At 53.2% G+C, this 16,500-nt stretch overlaps 1 protein-coding gene and 1 long non-coding RNA gene across 2 annotated transcripts in view; both read left to right on the top strand.

Moving 5' to 3' along the window:
• The first annotated feature begins 3,101 nt into the window (after positions 1-3,101).
• On the top strand, positions 3,102-6,083 carry LOC311439226. Its single transcript, XR_014694601.1, has 2 exons — positions 3,102-3,584; positions 4,720-6,083. It is a non-coding gene; the product is annotated as an uncharacterized lncRNA (long non-coding RNA).
• A 5,304-nt stretch (positions 6,084-11,387) lies between these two features.
• IGFBP2 (insulin like growth factor binding protein 2) overlaps positions 11,388-16,500 on the top strand; it is a 51,076-nt gene continuing 45,963 nt past the window's right edge. The window contains exon 1 of the mRNA XM_084524685.1: positions 11,388-11,949. Coding sequence (XP_084380811.1) covers positions 11,532-11,949 — 418 coding nt within the window. The 5' untranslated portion in view covers positions 11,388-11,531. The remainder of the gene's footprint in view (positions 11,950-16,500) is intronic.

Raw genomic sequence — 16,500 nt, 5'->3', positions numbered from 1 at the left:
ATAAGAATTATGAGTCCCTGTCTTCCTTGGGACCCTGACTGAGAAGCACGGGGCAGCAGCACCCACATGGTGTGAGAAAGGCAGCACCACCTGGCTTTCTGTCGCCTGGCTTTCAGGTAATATTTACAGACCGTCCTTGCCTCGAGGACTTTATTAGCCAAGAGCAGAGCTGATTTACAGCCTGATTTCTTTAGAAGCATTTGTGTGCCCAGAGCAGAGCGATACTTGTGTGGAAGATGTTAGACTAGGGGCTGATACTTGGCACTGCTGCAAAGCATTGCCGCAGGAGCTGGTTTGCATGCAGGAGGATTTGACCTTGAACTTTCTCCTGCAGTTCAAGCCAACATCCTCTACCCCCTAGGCCTGAAAAATGTTCCTCCCCCTTGTTTTAAAAATACATTTGTTATGTCTAATATCTCTGGCCAGAGCAGTGCTACAGACTTTTACCCGCAGAGCTATGTGGGTCAGGGGTGGGGGGTGATGTGATTTCTGAGTGGCTCTAGCTGGGCTCACTGAAGTCCCCAGTGCACTTACACCAGCAGAGCTGTACTGCTCTGGGGACAGCTTGCTGCGGTCACAGGGACGGTGGGTTTACTGTCCCAGTGTGCAGCACAGCCCTGAGAGGCTTCCTGGGCTCACACTAGGCTGTAGCAACACCAGGCTAGCTGTGACATCCGCACTGCTTGTTTAAGAGTGGGTTTGAAAACTGGCTGAGATACCCAGAGCTTGGACCTGCTCTGGTTCAAAGGACCTGCCAAGGAGCTCAGGCTCTGGCTGTCTGTCCAGCACCGGAGCAGTGCCTTGGACCCACCCAGAGCATGGGAAGCAAGCCTTGTATTTGAGCTGCAGGGCTCCAGACTTCATGCAGGGCATGTGTTCATGCCTGACTAACATAGTGCTTCATGACATTCACTGCGCTTTTGCCCTTTTTGGAGTCATTGCTTACTGTGTCTGTTGGCAAAATGTGTGTTATGGCACCCTTTGTCCTCATGTGAGAGGTTACTGTCACACTGGAAGGGGGGCATCTACTTGCTTTTCAAGGGAGAAAAGTGGGTGTAGGGGGTAACTGTGGCAATTTGGCAAGCAGCAATGTTGGGTATAGGAAGCCACAGAGTCATGTCCTTTCTCAGCCACTCCAGGGTGGGTTTTCCAATGAATTCCCAGCAGTGGGGGATCTGCGAGGTGTCCTGAGAAAGAGAAAAGCTCCACCTGCCTGGGAGGGTGCAGGTGAAAGAGCAGGTGTCACAGTGCCACGTGGATCTTGCTATCAAACCTCTCCAGGTGCTTCTCATCACTGCTGGTTTTGCTGTGTCTGGAGAAGCTGATGTTTTCCCACAGGCCATCATTTAAATCTCGTTGGAGCCCTCGTGCAGGCTGCTGCTGTTGTCTGTGCACAGGAATCCTTGCTGGCTTCTGTGCAGCTCCGTGCCCTGACCTGTCCCGTGAAATTAAGAGACGCAGAAGCTATTCCTAGGAGATCCTTTGTGTCTGTATTTTTCTGGGTAGGGCTGGCCCACAAAAAGCCATTGGGATGGGGCTTGTTTCTGCAGTGGCTAAGTGGCTGGAAGAGTTTGAAAGCTGCATTATCTTCCCATCTCATCAGCTGTGCCCTTGTCGCTCCTCTGTTCGACTCCCCCAGCAGAGGCATGTCCCCAGAACATGGTGTAGCATGGGACAGGCACCTGGGCATGGCCAAACACCCTCATGAAGGCAAAAGCTAGCAGACAGCTGCTGCCCATCTCTCCCTGTGACACTGTATTGAGCCACTGCCCTTAGTAGTGCTGCTCCGGTAAAACCCACCGTGACTGGGAGCTCCACTGGCCCCATACTGGTGCTGGGCTTCCCATTCTCTCTGGCACCTCCTGGTTATTCTGGTGTGAACACTGCTGCTGGAAGGCTGGCTTCTTGCTGAGCATTGCAGGAGGAAGCAGGGAGTCCATGGCTGGGCTTTGCTGAGATGGCCCCTTCCACTGAGCCTCTCTCTGCTGGCATTGCCTGGCTTACATGGCATTAGAAAGCAGCCCTTAACTCCTTTAGGAGCATAGATCTCCAAATCTTGAGAACCTTAACTAGAAAAATCTTGTCTCATTTTGATGCTGTGCAATTCAGAGGGTTACAAGTGGAAAGTTTTTTTTTTTTTTTTTTTTTTTTTAAACTTACCCTCCACAGCTTTCTATATCCATTGCAGTTTCTAGCTCTGCCATACCTGATGTGTTCAATTTTTCCTTACACCCTCGTCCTGCAGCTACCAGTGCATGCAGCCCTGCAGAAATGTGGTGCTGCACGGTGCAGGAGCCGACTTTAACCCGGGTGCTCTGCGTGTTGGACCCGGCTCGCCGAGCCCCTGGCATCCGGCAGAGGGCAAGCGAGCTAAGAGAGCAATCCCGTCCCCGCAGTCCCTCCGGCGCTGCTCGCATCAGGCCCACACCAGCAAACCCAGCAAACTGCCGGGAAACATCCTTTGGGACTGTTTTGGGCTTCCAGCAGATGAGATCTGCTTATTCTAACTCTTTTTTCCCCCTCTCTACCCAGCTGCATCTTGTCATTTCTCCTGCCCGGTAACACCAGCATTTATTCTTTGTTATATTGCTGTACTGGCACAGTCTTATACTCAAACTTTAGCTATTATCCACCCTTACAAGTGTGGTTAGATGCAACAGGATGCTTTTGTGTTATTTTTCTTTCTGATAAAGCATCTCCTCCTTTCTTTGGTCCACTTTGGAGCACAAAGGCTTGGATCTTGACAGCAGATTCCCTGGAAAAGCTGCAGTTTCCCCAGCCTGCCGGCTGCAAGAAGGAGCAGATCCGCCCAAGGTGTGCATAAAGATTGCTCAAACTGTTCCTGCTGCTCTTTTATAGCTGTAGTGCATCCCTACATGCAACTGTTACCTGTTACTGCTCCAGCTGGCAGGCATATTGTCCTATGTGCTGCAGGACAGGAGCCGAGCTCTGTTCCCTGCTTTCTGGGGATGTGCATTGCTCACTCTCATACCTGGCTGTGGGGATTCATCAGATTTAACTAGCAAATTAAAACAAAAACAACAACAAAAACCTTCAAGTTTGAGATAAAGCAGATATTTCTGGCTTTGGGGGAGGGGAGTGGTCTCTCTTTGTTCTCAGGACAAATTACTGGTGTGCATCATCAAAGTGATTTAAAGCGTGGTTCAACTCTCAAAAGGTGCTGCGGGAGAAGAGCACCAGTTGTTATGCATTTGCTTCCTTTAACGGGTCAGAATTGGGCTGTACGTGCTGCAGGCTGGGAGAGTCGACAACGCCAGAGGAAACCTTGTACTCACGCCTGTCAGGTCCAGGCTTCTGGCTTTCTTTGGGTTTTCTGCAAAATCCCAATGCCTGCAATGAAAATAAGTAGGTTTTACTCCATCTCACAGCTGCTCTAGTAGGTACAAAGAGAGTAACCCATCTATGGCTTAAGCTAAAGGCTGCATTTGCTCTTGGCTGTTCCCATAGCCCTGTGCAGCCCCAGCAGAGTGCCACAGGGACACACTGACCCACGGGACAGATGGACACTGGAGGAGGATGGATCGAGCACAGAGCAAGAAAGCTGATTAGCTGATTCTGGCTAGGTGGGTATCCCAAAAGCCAGGGTATCGCACAGGGTTTGGGGAGGCGGACTTGGAGCCTTTGTTTCAGAGCTGTGGGTGAAGGAGGAGAACCTGCATTTGCAAATGGCTCTGTAGAAAAGGTCTCTTTTTTAGTGGAACGGGTTTCATTCGGAGTCTGCGAGAGACAATAAACAGGAAGTCCCGCAATGACATTTTTATAGAGCTGCTTTGCAGAGCGGGGCTGCACTTAAAATCCAAATTTAGTTTATTTGAGTGGGAGCAGCCTCTTTTTAATGTCCAATCGCTTTCAAAGCAACGTGATGGAACTTGGCTCAGGCAGTTTCTGATGTCCATGCAAACGCACGCTCAGGATCCTTCCCGGTATCTCCTCAAGAGCCCTTTGCCCTTGCACTGGGCTACACCACTGCTCATCCTTTAAGACCTAAGCTGAGATGTTTTTGTGAAGGGTTAATTAGTGAGCTGTATTCTGCAGCAGAGATGACTTCATTTGAAGGTTTAAGTAGCTTTTGTACATCAGGCTAGTAAAATTTCCTTGGAAATAAACACAGAGCTATAAACCCCAAATCGTGCTCTACTGTGGGGTGAGACACCAGAATCTTAAATAAAAGGATACAATTTTTTCAGTTAATTACTAACATGTGACAGCAAGTGATGAGGTGAGGCTGAGGGCTGGTTTTGTTCAACCTGAAGAAGGCAGAGCCAGAGCTGACTGCTGTGCTTGAGTCTCTCAAGGGAGGGTTCAGAGGGGATGGAGCAGGTTTCTTCTCGGAGAGGCACCACGAAAGGATGAGAAGCAACAGACATGGGCTGCTGCAAGGGAAGTTCTGACTAGGTATAAAGGGAATAATTCACGGGAAGATGGGTTAATCCCACAGAGGCTGTGGGATCTCCAAAAATGGTCAAAACTGGACTGGACAAGGCTGTGGGGCAACATTTTCCAGCTCTGAAGGGAACCTCTGGTGGTCTCCAGGGCAGCTCTCTACGTTGTACAGCACCTGCTTGGTTGTGGTGGGAGGCCTCAAGAGGTGCTGGTTGCAGGGTCACCAGGGGACTTCTCCTTGGTGTGGAAGGAATCCACAGCCTTGGGCAGAGGGGACCCACCCTTGTTATTTCTGCCCTACGTTTTCTTTGGCAGGCTGGCAAGGAAGAGGAGAGCTTGTTAGCCCGGCTCCATCTGTGTAAGAGGAACCAGCAAGGTTCAGAGCTACAAGCCAGGAACGAGCAGTGGTGCTTGGGCAGAAGATCCCAGCAGTGGTCCTGCCTGTGGGCTTGTGTAGAAATGTATAAACATGCCAAAGAAAGGCAGAGACCGGCTGCCACAGGAGTGTCCTGCTGGGGGAACCCCCCAGCTGGGCCGCACCAGCACAGGAGGTCTCACAGCTTCACCTCAGTGTGAGGCCATCCAGCCCACCTCCTCCCACAGGTGCTGTGCTTTGAAGCCCACCATCAAATCCCCTCCGCTGAGGTCCTGTGTCTTCGTGCCATGTTCTTAGCTGAGCACCGTTACCAGTCGAGTGGCTGCGATGCTCACCAGGGCACGTTCACCCTTCCTGAGGAGCTACCAGGCAGCTAAGAAAAGTGCTTTCACCCAGGCCTGGTCCCTGCCTTTCTGCTGTGCTGCTGCTGAGGAGGGCCAGGGCTGTGTCTGGAGGCAGAAGGGCAGAGCTGGCGCTGCTCTGCAGTGCCCCACGAGTGGGAGCTGCCCAAATCCCTGAGCAGAGGTGGGACAGGGCCTGCTTGAGGCTGCGGGAGCCAGGGACCTGCAAGCGCTGCGTCCCCTGCTCCTGGCTGCGTCTCCCCGTGTGCCAACCCTGTCTCCAGAAGAGATTCAGACCTGAGAGAGGTGTGAACACACGACCAGGGCACTGGGGAAGTCCCTGCTTTAGAAACAGGGGGCCAAAGGCAGCGTGACCCCGCGTGTTCCCTTGTCCAGGAACAGCTGCTGCTTCCCAACAGCCAGCAGACTGCAAGGGCGTGGGGTTTCCTTTGTGTTCGGGGTAAATTCTGGTGCACCTTCAAATATTTCCCTTGCCCTGGGAGAGCTCTGTGCTCCGGGTTGAGATCTGAATGGTCTGTCTTGTCCCCTGCCAATATGAGACTGTTCCCTGTATTTTTTCCAGTGCTTGTTTTATTCGTCCCATGAGGCAAATAAAATTACTTCCCCTAGGAGGCTTTGACACAGGCAGATAGAGACCAGCAGCTGGAGTCTTTTCTTGCTACGTACTCGCACCACTCTTTCCTTTGCCTTCATCCTGTTCCACTGGAGCACTTTCTGTGGGCTTGTGTCAGCAAACCCGGCTCCTCACGGGGCTGCAGCCCCTTTCTGCTCCGCTCCCGCGTGCTGTGTTGTTACACAAAGCAGCATCGCAGCATGGTGCCTAGGAAAGAGCTGTTTTCTCTCCTGAGTAGATTCTCCAGAGTTGTTATTACTTTTCCAACAGCAAATACAAAAGCAAGTGGAAATGTTGGCTGATGCTGCTAATAAAATTCTTGAGCATCTACGTGTGCTTTGAAATGCTTTCACCCCACTGCTCTGCTCAAGGGGTACCAGACACAGGGGAAAGCCTGTCGACAGAAATGTAAAGGGATCTTTGGATTCTCAGATTCGTCAGATTTGACCTAAATCCTCCTGGAGGAGAAGGAACAGGCCGGGAGGCTCTGTGGCTGGCAGGTGTGAGCAATGTGGTGGCTCTCACACCACCACAGGGTCCTTTAGCCACCCACTTCAGATGGAGATTTGATTAAAGTCAGAATATTTCTGCAAAGATGTGCTGCTACCTCTCACTGAGCTGAAAGATCTTCCTTCCCCTCCCTCAGCTTCATCTCCTTCATCCTCACCAGGTCCTTTTTAACAGCAATTAACCCAGTACCGGCTGAAGTTGGGGACATTGCCCACACAAATCCTTTCTGCTCTTGTTTTATTGTCCCTGTAACCCGAGTCACGGTGCCTGACTGCCCTGGGTCAGTATTTAATCCTTTCTGCATCACCTCCTCCTGGCCAGCTGCTTGATTTCAAGCTGCTTTTTACACTTGAGACTAATGCTGGCGTCTTGGAGGGATGCTTAGGGATGAGCGAGAGGTTTGGCTACCGGGGAACACCACGGCTTGGAGCCACCACCATGGCTCCATGCCCTCCCACGAACTTTAAGCCTGGCTTAACTCTAATCAGTGCTACAGAAACCTAAACAAACGACCCCAGGCCAAAGCATTCATAATTACCGGCTCAGGCTCACAGATAATGAGTTTAGGGCTGCTCTAAAGCCATCGTAGATAGGCTCCATCTAAAGGCCTATAATTGACCCTTCTGCTGACATCTGAACTCTGCCCAGTTTGGGGGAAGAGCAGTTTGGGGAAGGAGGGGCTGTGGGGGCGACGGGACGCAGATGGGCTGCGCTTTGCTGCGGGTGTGTGGTGAACCCCAGTGCACGGCGCTCTGCACACCTCTCCCCCTTCGCTCGCGGTCTGTTTGCCAAATCTCTGGGGAGAAAGTGAGAAGCTGACCACCGAGCACATCCCCACAGCCTTCCTCCTCACTGCCTTCCCTTCCTCATCACCTGCTCCTCTCCTGGGCAGCCCTGGGAGGCGGGAGGCTTTTTGCAGCACTCGACAGAAAGTGCTTTGTGTCAGCCTCTTGAACGGGAGGCCTCCAAAAATACCAAGGCTCTTTTTTTTTTTCTATTTATTTTCCTCTTCTTATTTTTTTTTCCTTACCCCTAGAGCTAAAAATGAGGGAGAGAAAAATGCAGGAGGACACATTGTTTTCTTTTTCCCCCACCCAGCGCTGTAAAATACTTCTTAATGGTTGGGAGCAAGAGGATCTCCGGGCTGGGCCTCCACTTTGTGTTTGCGAGTTTATTTTTCTTAATTCATCCTTGACAAAGGACAGAGCCATAAAAGACCCGACCAGCACGTCTGTGGGAAAAAACTGCCCTGAAAAGGGTCGGAGGAATACTGTAGCATTTACAAACAATCCCGAGGGCTAAAGCCTCTGTGAGATGCGGCTTCAGTTATAACTTGCCTTTCTAGGAACAAGCCTACATCTGTTTGGCAATGCCATATTTTGTAGGGTAAAATAAACCCTTGAGAACAAACAGGCCAGCTTATGCAGAGGGGTAAATGCCTGGGAACAGAGCTCACTTGTTAATCCTAAAACTGTCAGCAAAGACCCACTGGAGAAATTATAGCCGGCCATGGGCACTCAAGCTGTTTTCTCCTCGCCTCCCCCCACAAGCACAACAGCTGTAAAATCTTCTTTATTGTTCTTCTCTGGCCGAGGAGCTCGGCAGCGAGGGCTCTGGTGGGAGAACAACGGGCAGCATCTGCCCCGCTGCGCTTGCACCAAGAAAGTGGTGGTGATAAAAAAACCACGGGGCAGCCTCGGCACCTCTGATGGAGGCTCCGAAGAGGAAAAGCCGGCTGGTTCCCTCATCGGAGCTGCACATTTCTTTCCCCGCAGGGTCCTTACGTGCAAGGTCCTGCTGCAATTTGGGAAGAAGCCCCTTCCCTCCCCCTCGGCTCTCTCCCTGCCCTTCCCTCGCCGGCTCCAAGCTCTCCCTGGGGAAAACCCATTTGTGCACCAGCAGCCGACAGCAGGGTGCTTATCGGGCATCTGCCCCTGCCAGGAGTTATTAATGGCACGCCAGCAAGCGCCCCAGCACAACGGGCCTCGCAAGCATCAAGCGCCTGCTGAAGAAACGGGTTTCAATCCTCCCTTGGGGAATGACCTGCCGGCCACCTAAAAAATGCAGGATCGCTTCACTTCGTAATTAAGTTCAGGCCATCTCTTGTGCTTACACACGCAGAAACCCAGATGTCAGCCTGGTACGAGTCAAAGTGCCGGGCTGCTTTTACAGCCCCAGCAGCACGGAGAGCACGAGGGCACAGCGCTTGCCACTGGAAGAAAACCTACTTGGAATACTTGGAATATTTAACTGACTGCAACAGATAATTAGCCAAACCCTCTTACGCCTCCAAATATAGATTCATTAGTCATATGAAAATATCTCATTGGAACCAAATGTGAGTCATTAGTGAAGTCAACGGCAGATCATAAAAAAGGTACGGAGAGCCTCCCCCCCCCCCCCGAAAAGTCGTGAGTGTGCAGCGAGAATAACTCGCTCCCTTGTCTATGGAACATCTGCTCGCAAATCCGTGCTAAAGGGAGGCTTTGAGGGGCTGCTGTGTGCTGTGCGTCCCATTTTCCCACCCCGAGATTTGTAGGAGTAACAAATGCAAAGTCTTTTCTTTTCTTTTCTTTTCTTTTCTTTTCTTTTCTTTTCTTTTCTTTTCTTTTCTTTTCTTTTCTTTTCTTTTCTTTTCTTTTCTTTTCTTTTCTTTTCTTTTCTTTTCTTTTCTTTTCTTTTCTTCTCTTCTCTTCTCTTCTCTTCTCTTCTCTTCTCTTCTCTTCTCTTCTCTTCTCTTCTCTTCTCTTCTCTTCTCTTCTCTTCTCTTCTCTTCTCTTCTCTTCTCCTTCTCCTTCTCCTTCTCCTTCTCCTTCTCCTTCTTTCTTTCTTTCTTTCTTGGCTTTGAAAGGGACTTTCTTAGGTCACTCAGGCTAAAATTCTGGTTCTGTCGTGCAAAAGGCGATTTTGTAACACGAAGTGATGAAGCAAAACAAAAATATCTTCATTATTTGCTTCTAATTTCAGGGCAATGTTTTTGTTGGCTTGGAGTTTTGGAGTCCCTTGCATTCCGAGCAGGGAGTGCTGCAACCAGATGCCGCTGCCGCAGGGACCCCAAAAGTGACCAGGTTCCTCCAGAAGTGACACCAGGATGGCTAAAATCACCACGAGGTGCAAAGATGCGGCTGTAGGATTTCACAAATAAAGCGAGCTGGCAGCTCTTTCATAACAACATAGCAGAAGCGTGATGGGTGGTCGGAGAAAGGGACCCTGCCTGATTAAACCCTTGTAAAAACCTGAGTTATTTCTTGGGGGGTGGGATGGGAACGTGTGCTAGGTGCCGGGACGCACACTGTGGGTTTTGCAGCGTGCCAGATGCCACAGACCGCCGTTCCTCTCTGGGCTCATGGCTCCCGCAAACAAATGTGTTATAAAACTCCAAGGCCATGAGTAATCCCATGCCGAACGTCATGTTGCATGAGAGGCATAAGCAGCTGCACTTTGCGTTTGCCTTAATTTGAGAAGAAAAACCCAAACACCAGCAAACCTGCAGCAGAAAATGCTAACGCTGAGTGCCACAGAGCCGGCATCCCCGCGGGTGAGGGAGCTCCAGCTCTCAGCGCCTGGCTTTAACCGTATCATCCCAAAATGATGTTAACAGGGATTTCCAGCTTCATTAGCCTGCCTGCGTTCCCTTGGCTTTGCTATTAACATTTTTAACTAATGAAGAAGTCGGTCACATCCGTGTGATGATTGAGGGTCTGCATCCCAGTCTGAGGGCCAGCATCCCAGTCTCAGGGTGAGCATCCCAGTTTTGGGGTGAGCATCCCACTCTGAGGGTTGGCGTTCCAGTCTGGGAGTGAGCACCTCAGTTTGGGGTTGAGCATCCCAATCTGAGGGTCAGCATCCCAGTTTGGGGGTGAGCATCTCAGCATGGGGTCAGCATCCCAGTCTGGGGATAAGCATCCCAGTTTGGGATTGAACATCCCAGTCTGGGAGCCAGCATCCAAGTCTGGGGGTGAGCATCCCAGTCTGGGGGTCAGCACCCCAGTCTGGGGGTCAGTATCGCAGTTTGGGGTTGAGCATCCCAGTTTGGGGGCGAGCATCCCAGTCTGGGGGCCATCATCCCAGCCTGGGGGTCAGTATTCCAGACTGGGGACCAGCATCCCAGTCTGGGAGCCAGCATCCCATTTTGGGGGCAAGCATCCCAGTCTGGGGGCCATCATCCCAGTCTGGGGGTCAGTATCCCAGTCTGGGGTTGATCATCCCAGTCTGGGGGCCATCATCCCACTCTAGGAGCCAGCATCCCAGTTTGGGGGCGAGCATCCCAGTCAGGGGGCCATCATCCCAGTTTGGGGTTGAGCATCCCAGTCTGGGGGCCATCATCCCAGTCTGGGGCTGAGCATCCCAATCTGGTGGTCAGTATCGCAGTTTGGGATTGAGCATCCCAGTTTGGTGGTGAACATCCCAGTCTGGGGGCCATCATCCCAGTATGTGGGTCAGTATCCCAGTCTGGGGTTGATCATCCCAGTTTGGGGGCCAGCATCCCACTCTAGGAGCCAGCACCCCAGTCTGGGGGTGAGCACCCCACTCCGGGGGTCAGCATCCCAGTTTGGGGTTGAACATGCCAGTCTGGGGGCCATCATCCCAGATTGGGGGGAAGCACCCCACTCTGGAGGCCTGGAGCATCCCAATCTGAGGGTCAGCATCCCAGTTTGGGGATGAGCATCCCAGTTTGGGATTGAACATCCCAGTCTGGGGGAGAGCATCCCAGTCTGGGGCCAGCATCCCAGTTTGGGGGTGAGCATGCCAGTCAGGGGGCCATCATCCCAGTCTGGGGGTGAGAACCCCACTCTGGGGGCCAGCATCCCAGTTTGGGGGCGAGCATCCCAGTCTGGAGACCAGCATCCCCCTCTGGGATCCATCATCCCAACCTGTGGGCCAGCACCCCAATTTATGGGCCAGCACCCCAATTTGGGTGCCACCACCCCAATCTAGTACCAACACCCCCATCACCTCCCCCCCTTTCCCCCCATTCCCCCCCCATCCCCTCATCCCCTCATCCCCCCGCTCCTCGCCGCGGGCCGGCTCTAGGACCCAGCGCGTCCCCTGCAGGCGGGCGCCCGGCCCCGCTCCGCACAGCGCTGCTCGGGCTCTCTCCCCTCTCCCTCTCTCCCTCTCCCTCCCTCCCTCCCTCCCTCTCTCCCCTTTCTCTCTCCCCTTTCCCTCCCGTTTCTCTCCGAGCCGTGCCGAGCCGCGCCGCCGGGGGGGGCCGAGCGCCTCGCGTCCATCCACCTGCCGGCCCCGCCGCGCCCTCAGTCCCGCCATGGCGCTCGGCGGGCTCGGTGCTGGCGGCGGTGGCGGCGGCGGCGGCGGCGGCGGCGCCGCGGCTCGGGCCCCGTGGCCGCGGCTGCTGCTGGCGCTGGCGCTGGCGGGGCCGGCGCTGCCCGAGGTGCTGTTCCGCTGCCCTCCTTGCACGGCCGAGCGTTTGGCCGCTTGCCCCCCGGCTTCCCGCCCGCCTTGCCCGGAGCTGGTGAGGGAACCGGGCTGCGGTTGTTGCCCGGTTTGCGCTCGTTTGGAGGCCGAAGCTTGCGGCGTTTACACCCCGCGCTGCGCCGCCGGTTTGCGCTGCTACCCCGATCCCGGAGCCGAGCTGCCCCTGCAAGCCCTGGTGCAAGGGCAGGGCACCTGCGCCCGCCGCAGGGATGCCGCCGAGTACGGGGCCAGCGCCGAGCGACCCGCAGGTGAGACCCCCCCCCGGGAGCTGCTGGAGCACCGGGGGGGAAAGGGGGGACCCTAACGGGGAGAGGGGAGCAGGGGGAGCATCCCCTTGGAAGGAGGGTTTGGGGTTGTGCACCCCCGGGGTGATCCCTCAGAGCATCCCCTTGGAAGGGGGGTTTGGGGTTGTGCACCCCCTGGGGTGATCTCTCGGAGCATCCCCTTGGAAGGGGGGTTTGGGGTTGTGCACCCCTGGGGTGATGCCGGGGAGCATCCCCTTGGAAAGGGGGTTTGGGGTTGTGCACCCCTCGGGGTGATCCTGGGGGGTGCTGCTGTACGGGGAGCCCGGGGGTGTGGGGTGGGAAAGCGGGGGACCCCGCTGGGAGCGAGGGTTGTGGGGATGCACAGGGGTTAAGGTGGAGGTTGGGGTGTTACGGGGAAAAAAAAAGCCCCAGTGGGGGGGTTTAGGGGGGAAGCGTGGGGAGATGCAGCCGAGGGGGAGCCCTTCGGGGAGCAAGGGGAGGTGGAGGTGCACAGCAGGGCTCGGAGGGGGGCTGAAGGCACCCCAAAAAGTGACCGATGCCCTAAAAGTCCCGCACCATGCGCTGCCAGCTGGGCTGGCTGGGGAGCTGCGATGTGGGGACCCCAAACCCCATGACCCCAACGGAGCCCACCGCAGAGGTTGGGACCCCCTCTGCCCTCCTCGCCAGCCCGGGCACTGGGTGCTGGGGAGCAACGGGAGCATCCCGGAGCACTCAGCCCAAAGGACGGGGCGCTACAGGCTCCCGACCTGTTGCTGCGGGAGGCAGCTCTCCCGGGGATGCCGATGGTTTGCGAGCGCCTGGGCTCTCGCCCGATCGAGAGGGAGAAGCAGAAGGAGAGGAGAAAGAAAAAAACCGGAGGTGCAGGGAACTTTGCACGCCGCAAGCTGCTGCTTCGCTGCAGTCACTGCGGCCGCTGCGGGCCCCGCTGCCGTCCCCTTCCTCTGCCCGGCTGCGGAGGACACGAGGATGGGAAATCCTGCTCGGCCACAGCATACGGGTGTCAAGGGAGTGAGTTTTACACTCGCCAGAAGAAGCCAAGGGCATTTAGATTTAAGGAATCTGGCGCTGACTTCAGGCTTGTGCTTTTGGAAGAAAAAAAAGCTTGTGCTTTTTGGTGGGGGGGAGTGGGGAAGGCTGCAGAGATGGGTTAAGAGGTGATTTTCTGAGTTAACGCTGCTTTTTTGATTTTATGGTCCTTTTTTTTTTTTTTTTTCTTCAGAATTTTTACATTACTTCACTGGGTGTTTTGCTTGATTTTACTACCCTTACTCCTTCACAGTGCATGTGATTTATTTGACCATATCTCTGTGTGTATGTAACACGCACACACTCCTATATAAATAGCGCAGTTTAAGCACACTTTAATGTATGTGGTGCTCTGTAATGTCCATAGGGGGTGAATAATAAAAATACTGGCACATCTTTAACCAGCGTGATGTGAAACATGCAGCTGGAATATTCACAGTCGAGCACGTCTTGGCAGAGGAGCTTGGACATCCAGAAAAGGGTTCGCTCTCTTCAGATTACAAAACTTTTAACAGGTTGCTGTAGCCATTAAAAAATTTAAAAAAAAGAAAAAGAAAAAGAAAAAAAGAAAACAACCCACAACAAAAACAAAACCCCGATCGGCCAGCTTCACTTGATGCTATTCTGTTCAGGCTCACATCTCTGCTTCCATCTGCAGCATGCCTGCAAAATATATACCAGGGAGAGTTTGCTTTTCGTTCAAAGCAGTGACAGGGAAAGCAGTCTGGCACCCGAAGCGCAGGGATTGGAATTCCCTTTCAAATGCTGATGTCAAGCTTGTTTCACCAGTGCCCCGAGAGCAGGTTTTTGCCTGCAAAAGGCAGGTGTTGAGCCTTTTTTTTTTTTTTTTTTTTTCAAATGTGCTTAAAGGTATTTGCCCTTTTTCCCCTTTCCAGCTTGAAAAGGCTCCTTTGGCTGATTGAGGACTGGAATGCAGAGCTCGTGCTATTCCTAAATTAAGAGGTTGGCAAGTTTTTTTGTCCCTGATGAGAGGCAGAAGGATTGCCCAAATGAAACAAGGAATAAAACTCTGCAAATTCTCCTGCTGTGGCTCCAGCATTGTTTAGTCTTCCACTTAGGTCTGTAAAGCCAATCCTGAAATGGTTGTAGGCGGAAAGTAACATAAACCACCATGTAGCTAGGAAGCAGGGGATGTTGCTCATTGCACAAGAGGCTTTGGGTATTTTGAAGATGTTGGGAATGTTGGAACAAAATAGCAGCAGTCTGTGGAAATCAGGCTGAGAACCTCTACCTCCTCGGGGAGCCGGGGGCACGAACTCCCGCTGATGGAGGCAGCGAGATGGAGGCTCAGCACCTCCAGGGATCAGGGCCTCTGAAATAGTTTCGATGCCACTGGACCACACTGTTTTCCAGTTTATTTCAGGTCATCGTGTAACAAACTTTACATGCTGCTGACGGAAGCCGCCTGCACACGGGACAGAGGGTTGTTATTGTGCGCGAAGCTCTCATGCCAGTCTCCCGAGTATTTATTTATTCCTGCGGCACGGCCGGGAGGTCTGCGCACCATTTTAAGGCTGAGTAACGGGCTGGGCACGTGGAGCAGGGTGAGGATGGCATTTGTGTCATGTTAGCACTCGTGTCCCTGTCCCTGATAGCCATCTTCTGGCTAAGCAGGTCCGGGGTGGCCCAAGACCCAAGAGGAGCTGGACTCAGAGCCAGCTTTGAGAGGCGTTTCGGGTACCACGGGATACCCAGACTCAGCCCTGCAGAGAGCCAGCCCCAAGAAACCAGGCAGTGGGTTTTTCTGTCGGATCAGCGACCTGACCTGGCTGAGGGCTCAGCGGGGTGCTGGTGCTGCTCCAGGGCAAACAGCGGGAGCCGTGCTGGGAGGTGGAGCAGGGCAGAGCTTTGCAGCGTCAGCAGATGGCCCAAAGCATCTTGCCTGAGTTAGAGGATAGCTGAAGAACATCTGTTTTCTCCTCATGGAGACACTACCCTAGGATTAAAGCTCGTCTCTCAAAGAGTTTTGCAAAAGTGACCAGTTAAGGGACTTTTTTCCCCCGTTGGCAGTGCAGTTCAGGTGGGTTTGTAGTACCGTTTTACTGTGTTGTTGGGATATTTGTGCTAATGGAGTGAGGTGCCCCTCTGAACCCACTGCTGGCTGCTGAGTTCTGCTTCAGAATCCCACTTTTTTAGCAAAGGAAATGCGTTCTGCAGCCCATGCTACTCAGGGCAACCTTCCCAAATGGAAGGAGAGCTGGGCAAAGACCGTGGCCTCAGGCAAACTTGAACTTGCAAGGCTGGGGCTGTCCCCTTCACCTGGTCAGGGGCTGCCATGGAACAAAAACAGCGTCAAAATAGTTAACTGTTAGAAGAGCAGCTCCTTTTAACATGCAGCTAAAATCCTTATTTGGGTAGCCCCAAATGCCACACATCCTTCCTTACGGGTCAAATGTCAAAACCTCCATTTCCCCTTGGCAGGCAGCTGCTAAAAGACAGTTTAATGTATTGCTCCGAAACACAGAAGACTCTGAGGCTGGAGGTAGCATAATAGAAGTGGAATTTTAACAGCAACTTGAAAACCATGCCAGCAATGCTATGACTACATTTTTCACATCCACTGAATTGCCAGGAAGACTTCTGCTTCTCTCCAGCTTTTCTAGGGAAACGAAGCATTTGTTGTCATCCGCACGTGCCTGTGTGTGTGTGTGTCTCTCTGTCCTTCTGCCCCCACGGCTTCTGCCCCTTCGGTCGGTGTGACCAGGTCTGACAGAGCCTCGGAGGCTGTGAATTTGCTGCCTTGCTGAAAGCGGGTGAGATGCAGAGGAGAGCCCTTCTGGGAGCATCCCCTTTGCTCCGTGCCAGGCATCTTTTGGGGTGGAAGCGCACGGGCATGGGAGAAGTTCACGATGAGTGCTGCAACCAGGTCTTCAGCCTGGCTTGTGCAAGCTTGGGCGTTACAGGACATCAGAGAAAAGAGCTGCAAGAAGCCAGCCTGCTGTGTTAATATCCCTGCAGCCGCTGCTGCAGCTCTCCCCCGGCTATACTGAAGGGCTGCAGAGCTCTTTGTTGTGGAAGAAGTTATTAGAAGTGAAATGCAATTAATAACAGCTCTGAGGGTGATACGTGAATGAAAAAGCATACGGCTCCTCTGTCCTTGTTGCCTCTGGGGCTTTGCCAGTAGATGGACCAGGTTTCCAAGCTCTTCTGCAGCAGCTGTGTCTGGTCAAGGACTAAACCCATCAGGTCCTGAGCCGGTTGTCATCTTTAAGTAGGAAGATAATAAATAACACCTTGTGGAGCAGCTTCTTGACAATAATGCTCCTCCAGGCCCAAGCCCACTGGCTTTGCTGTGGTGGGGGTGATAGCGGTGTGAAAATGGGCTGGAGGGAAGGGGGAGTCTGGGAGGATTTCAAGGCTCTGGCCCAAAAGGAGAAATGTGTTTTCATGCTGTCCCTTGGCAAATGATCTGTTTCCTTCTTGCCCTTTGCAGTTGTTTCCTTTCCTCTGGGTTTCAGGCTCATGCTCGCTGAGCGTGGTATTTGT

This window comes from Aythya ferina (genome assembly GCF_964211825.1).
Source record: "Aythya ferina genome assembly, chromosome: 6".
In the NCBI taxonomy this organism is placed as follows: Eukaryota; Metazoa; Chordata; class Aves; order Anseriformes; family Anatidae; genus Aythya; species Aythya ferina.
Note: the sequence above shows the minus strand (reverse complement) of the source record. Positions and strands in the feature narration are given on the sequence as shown.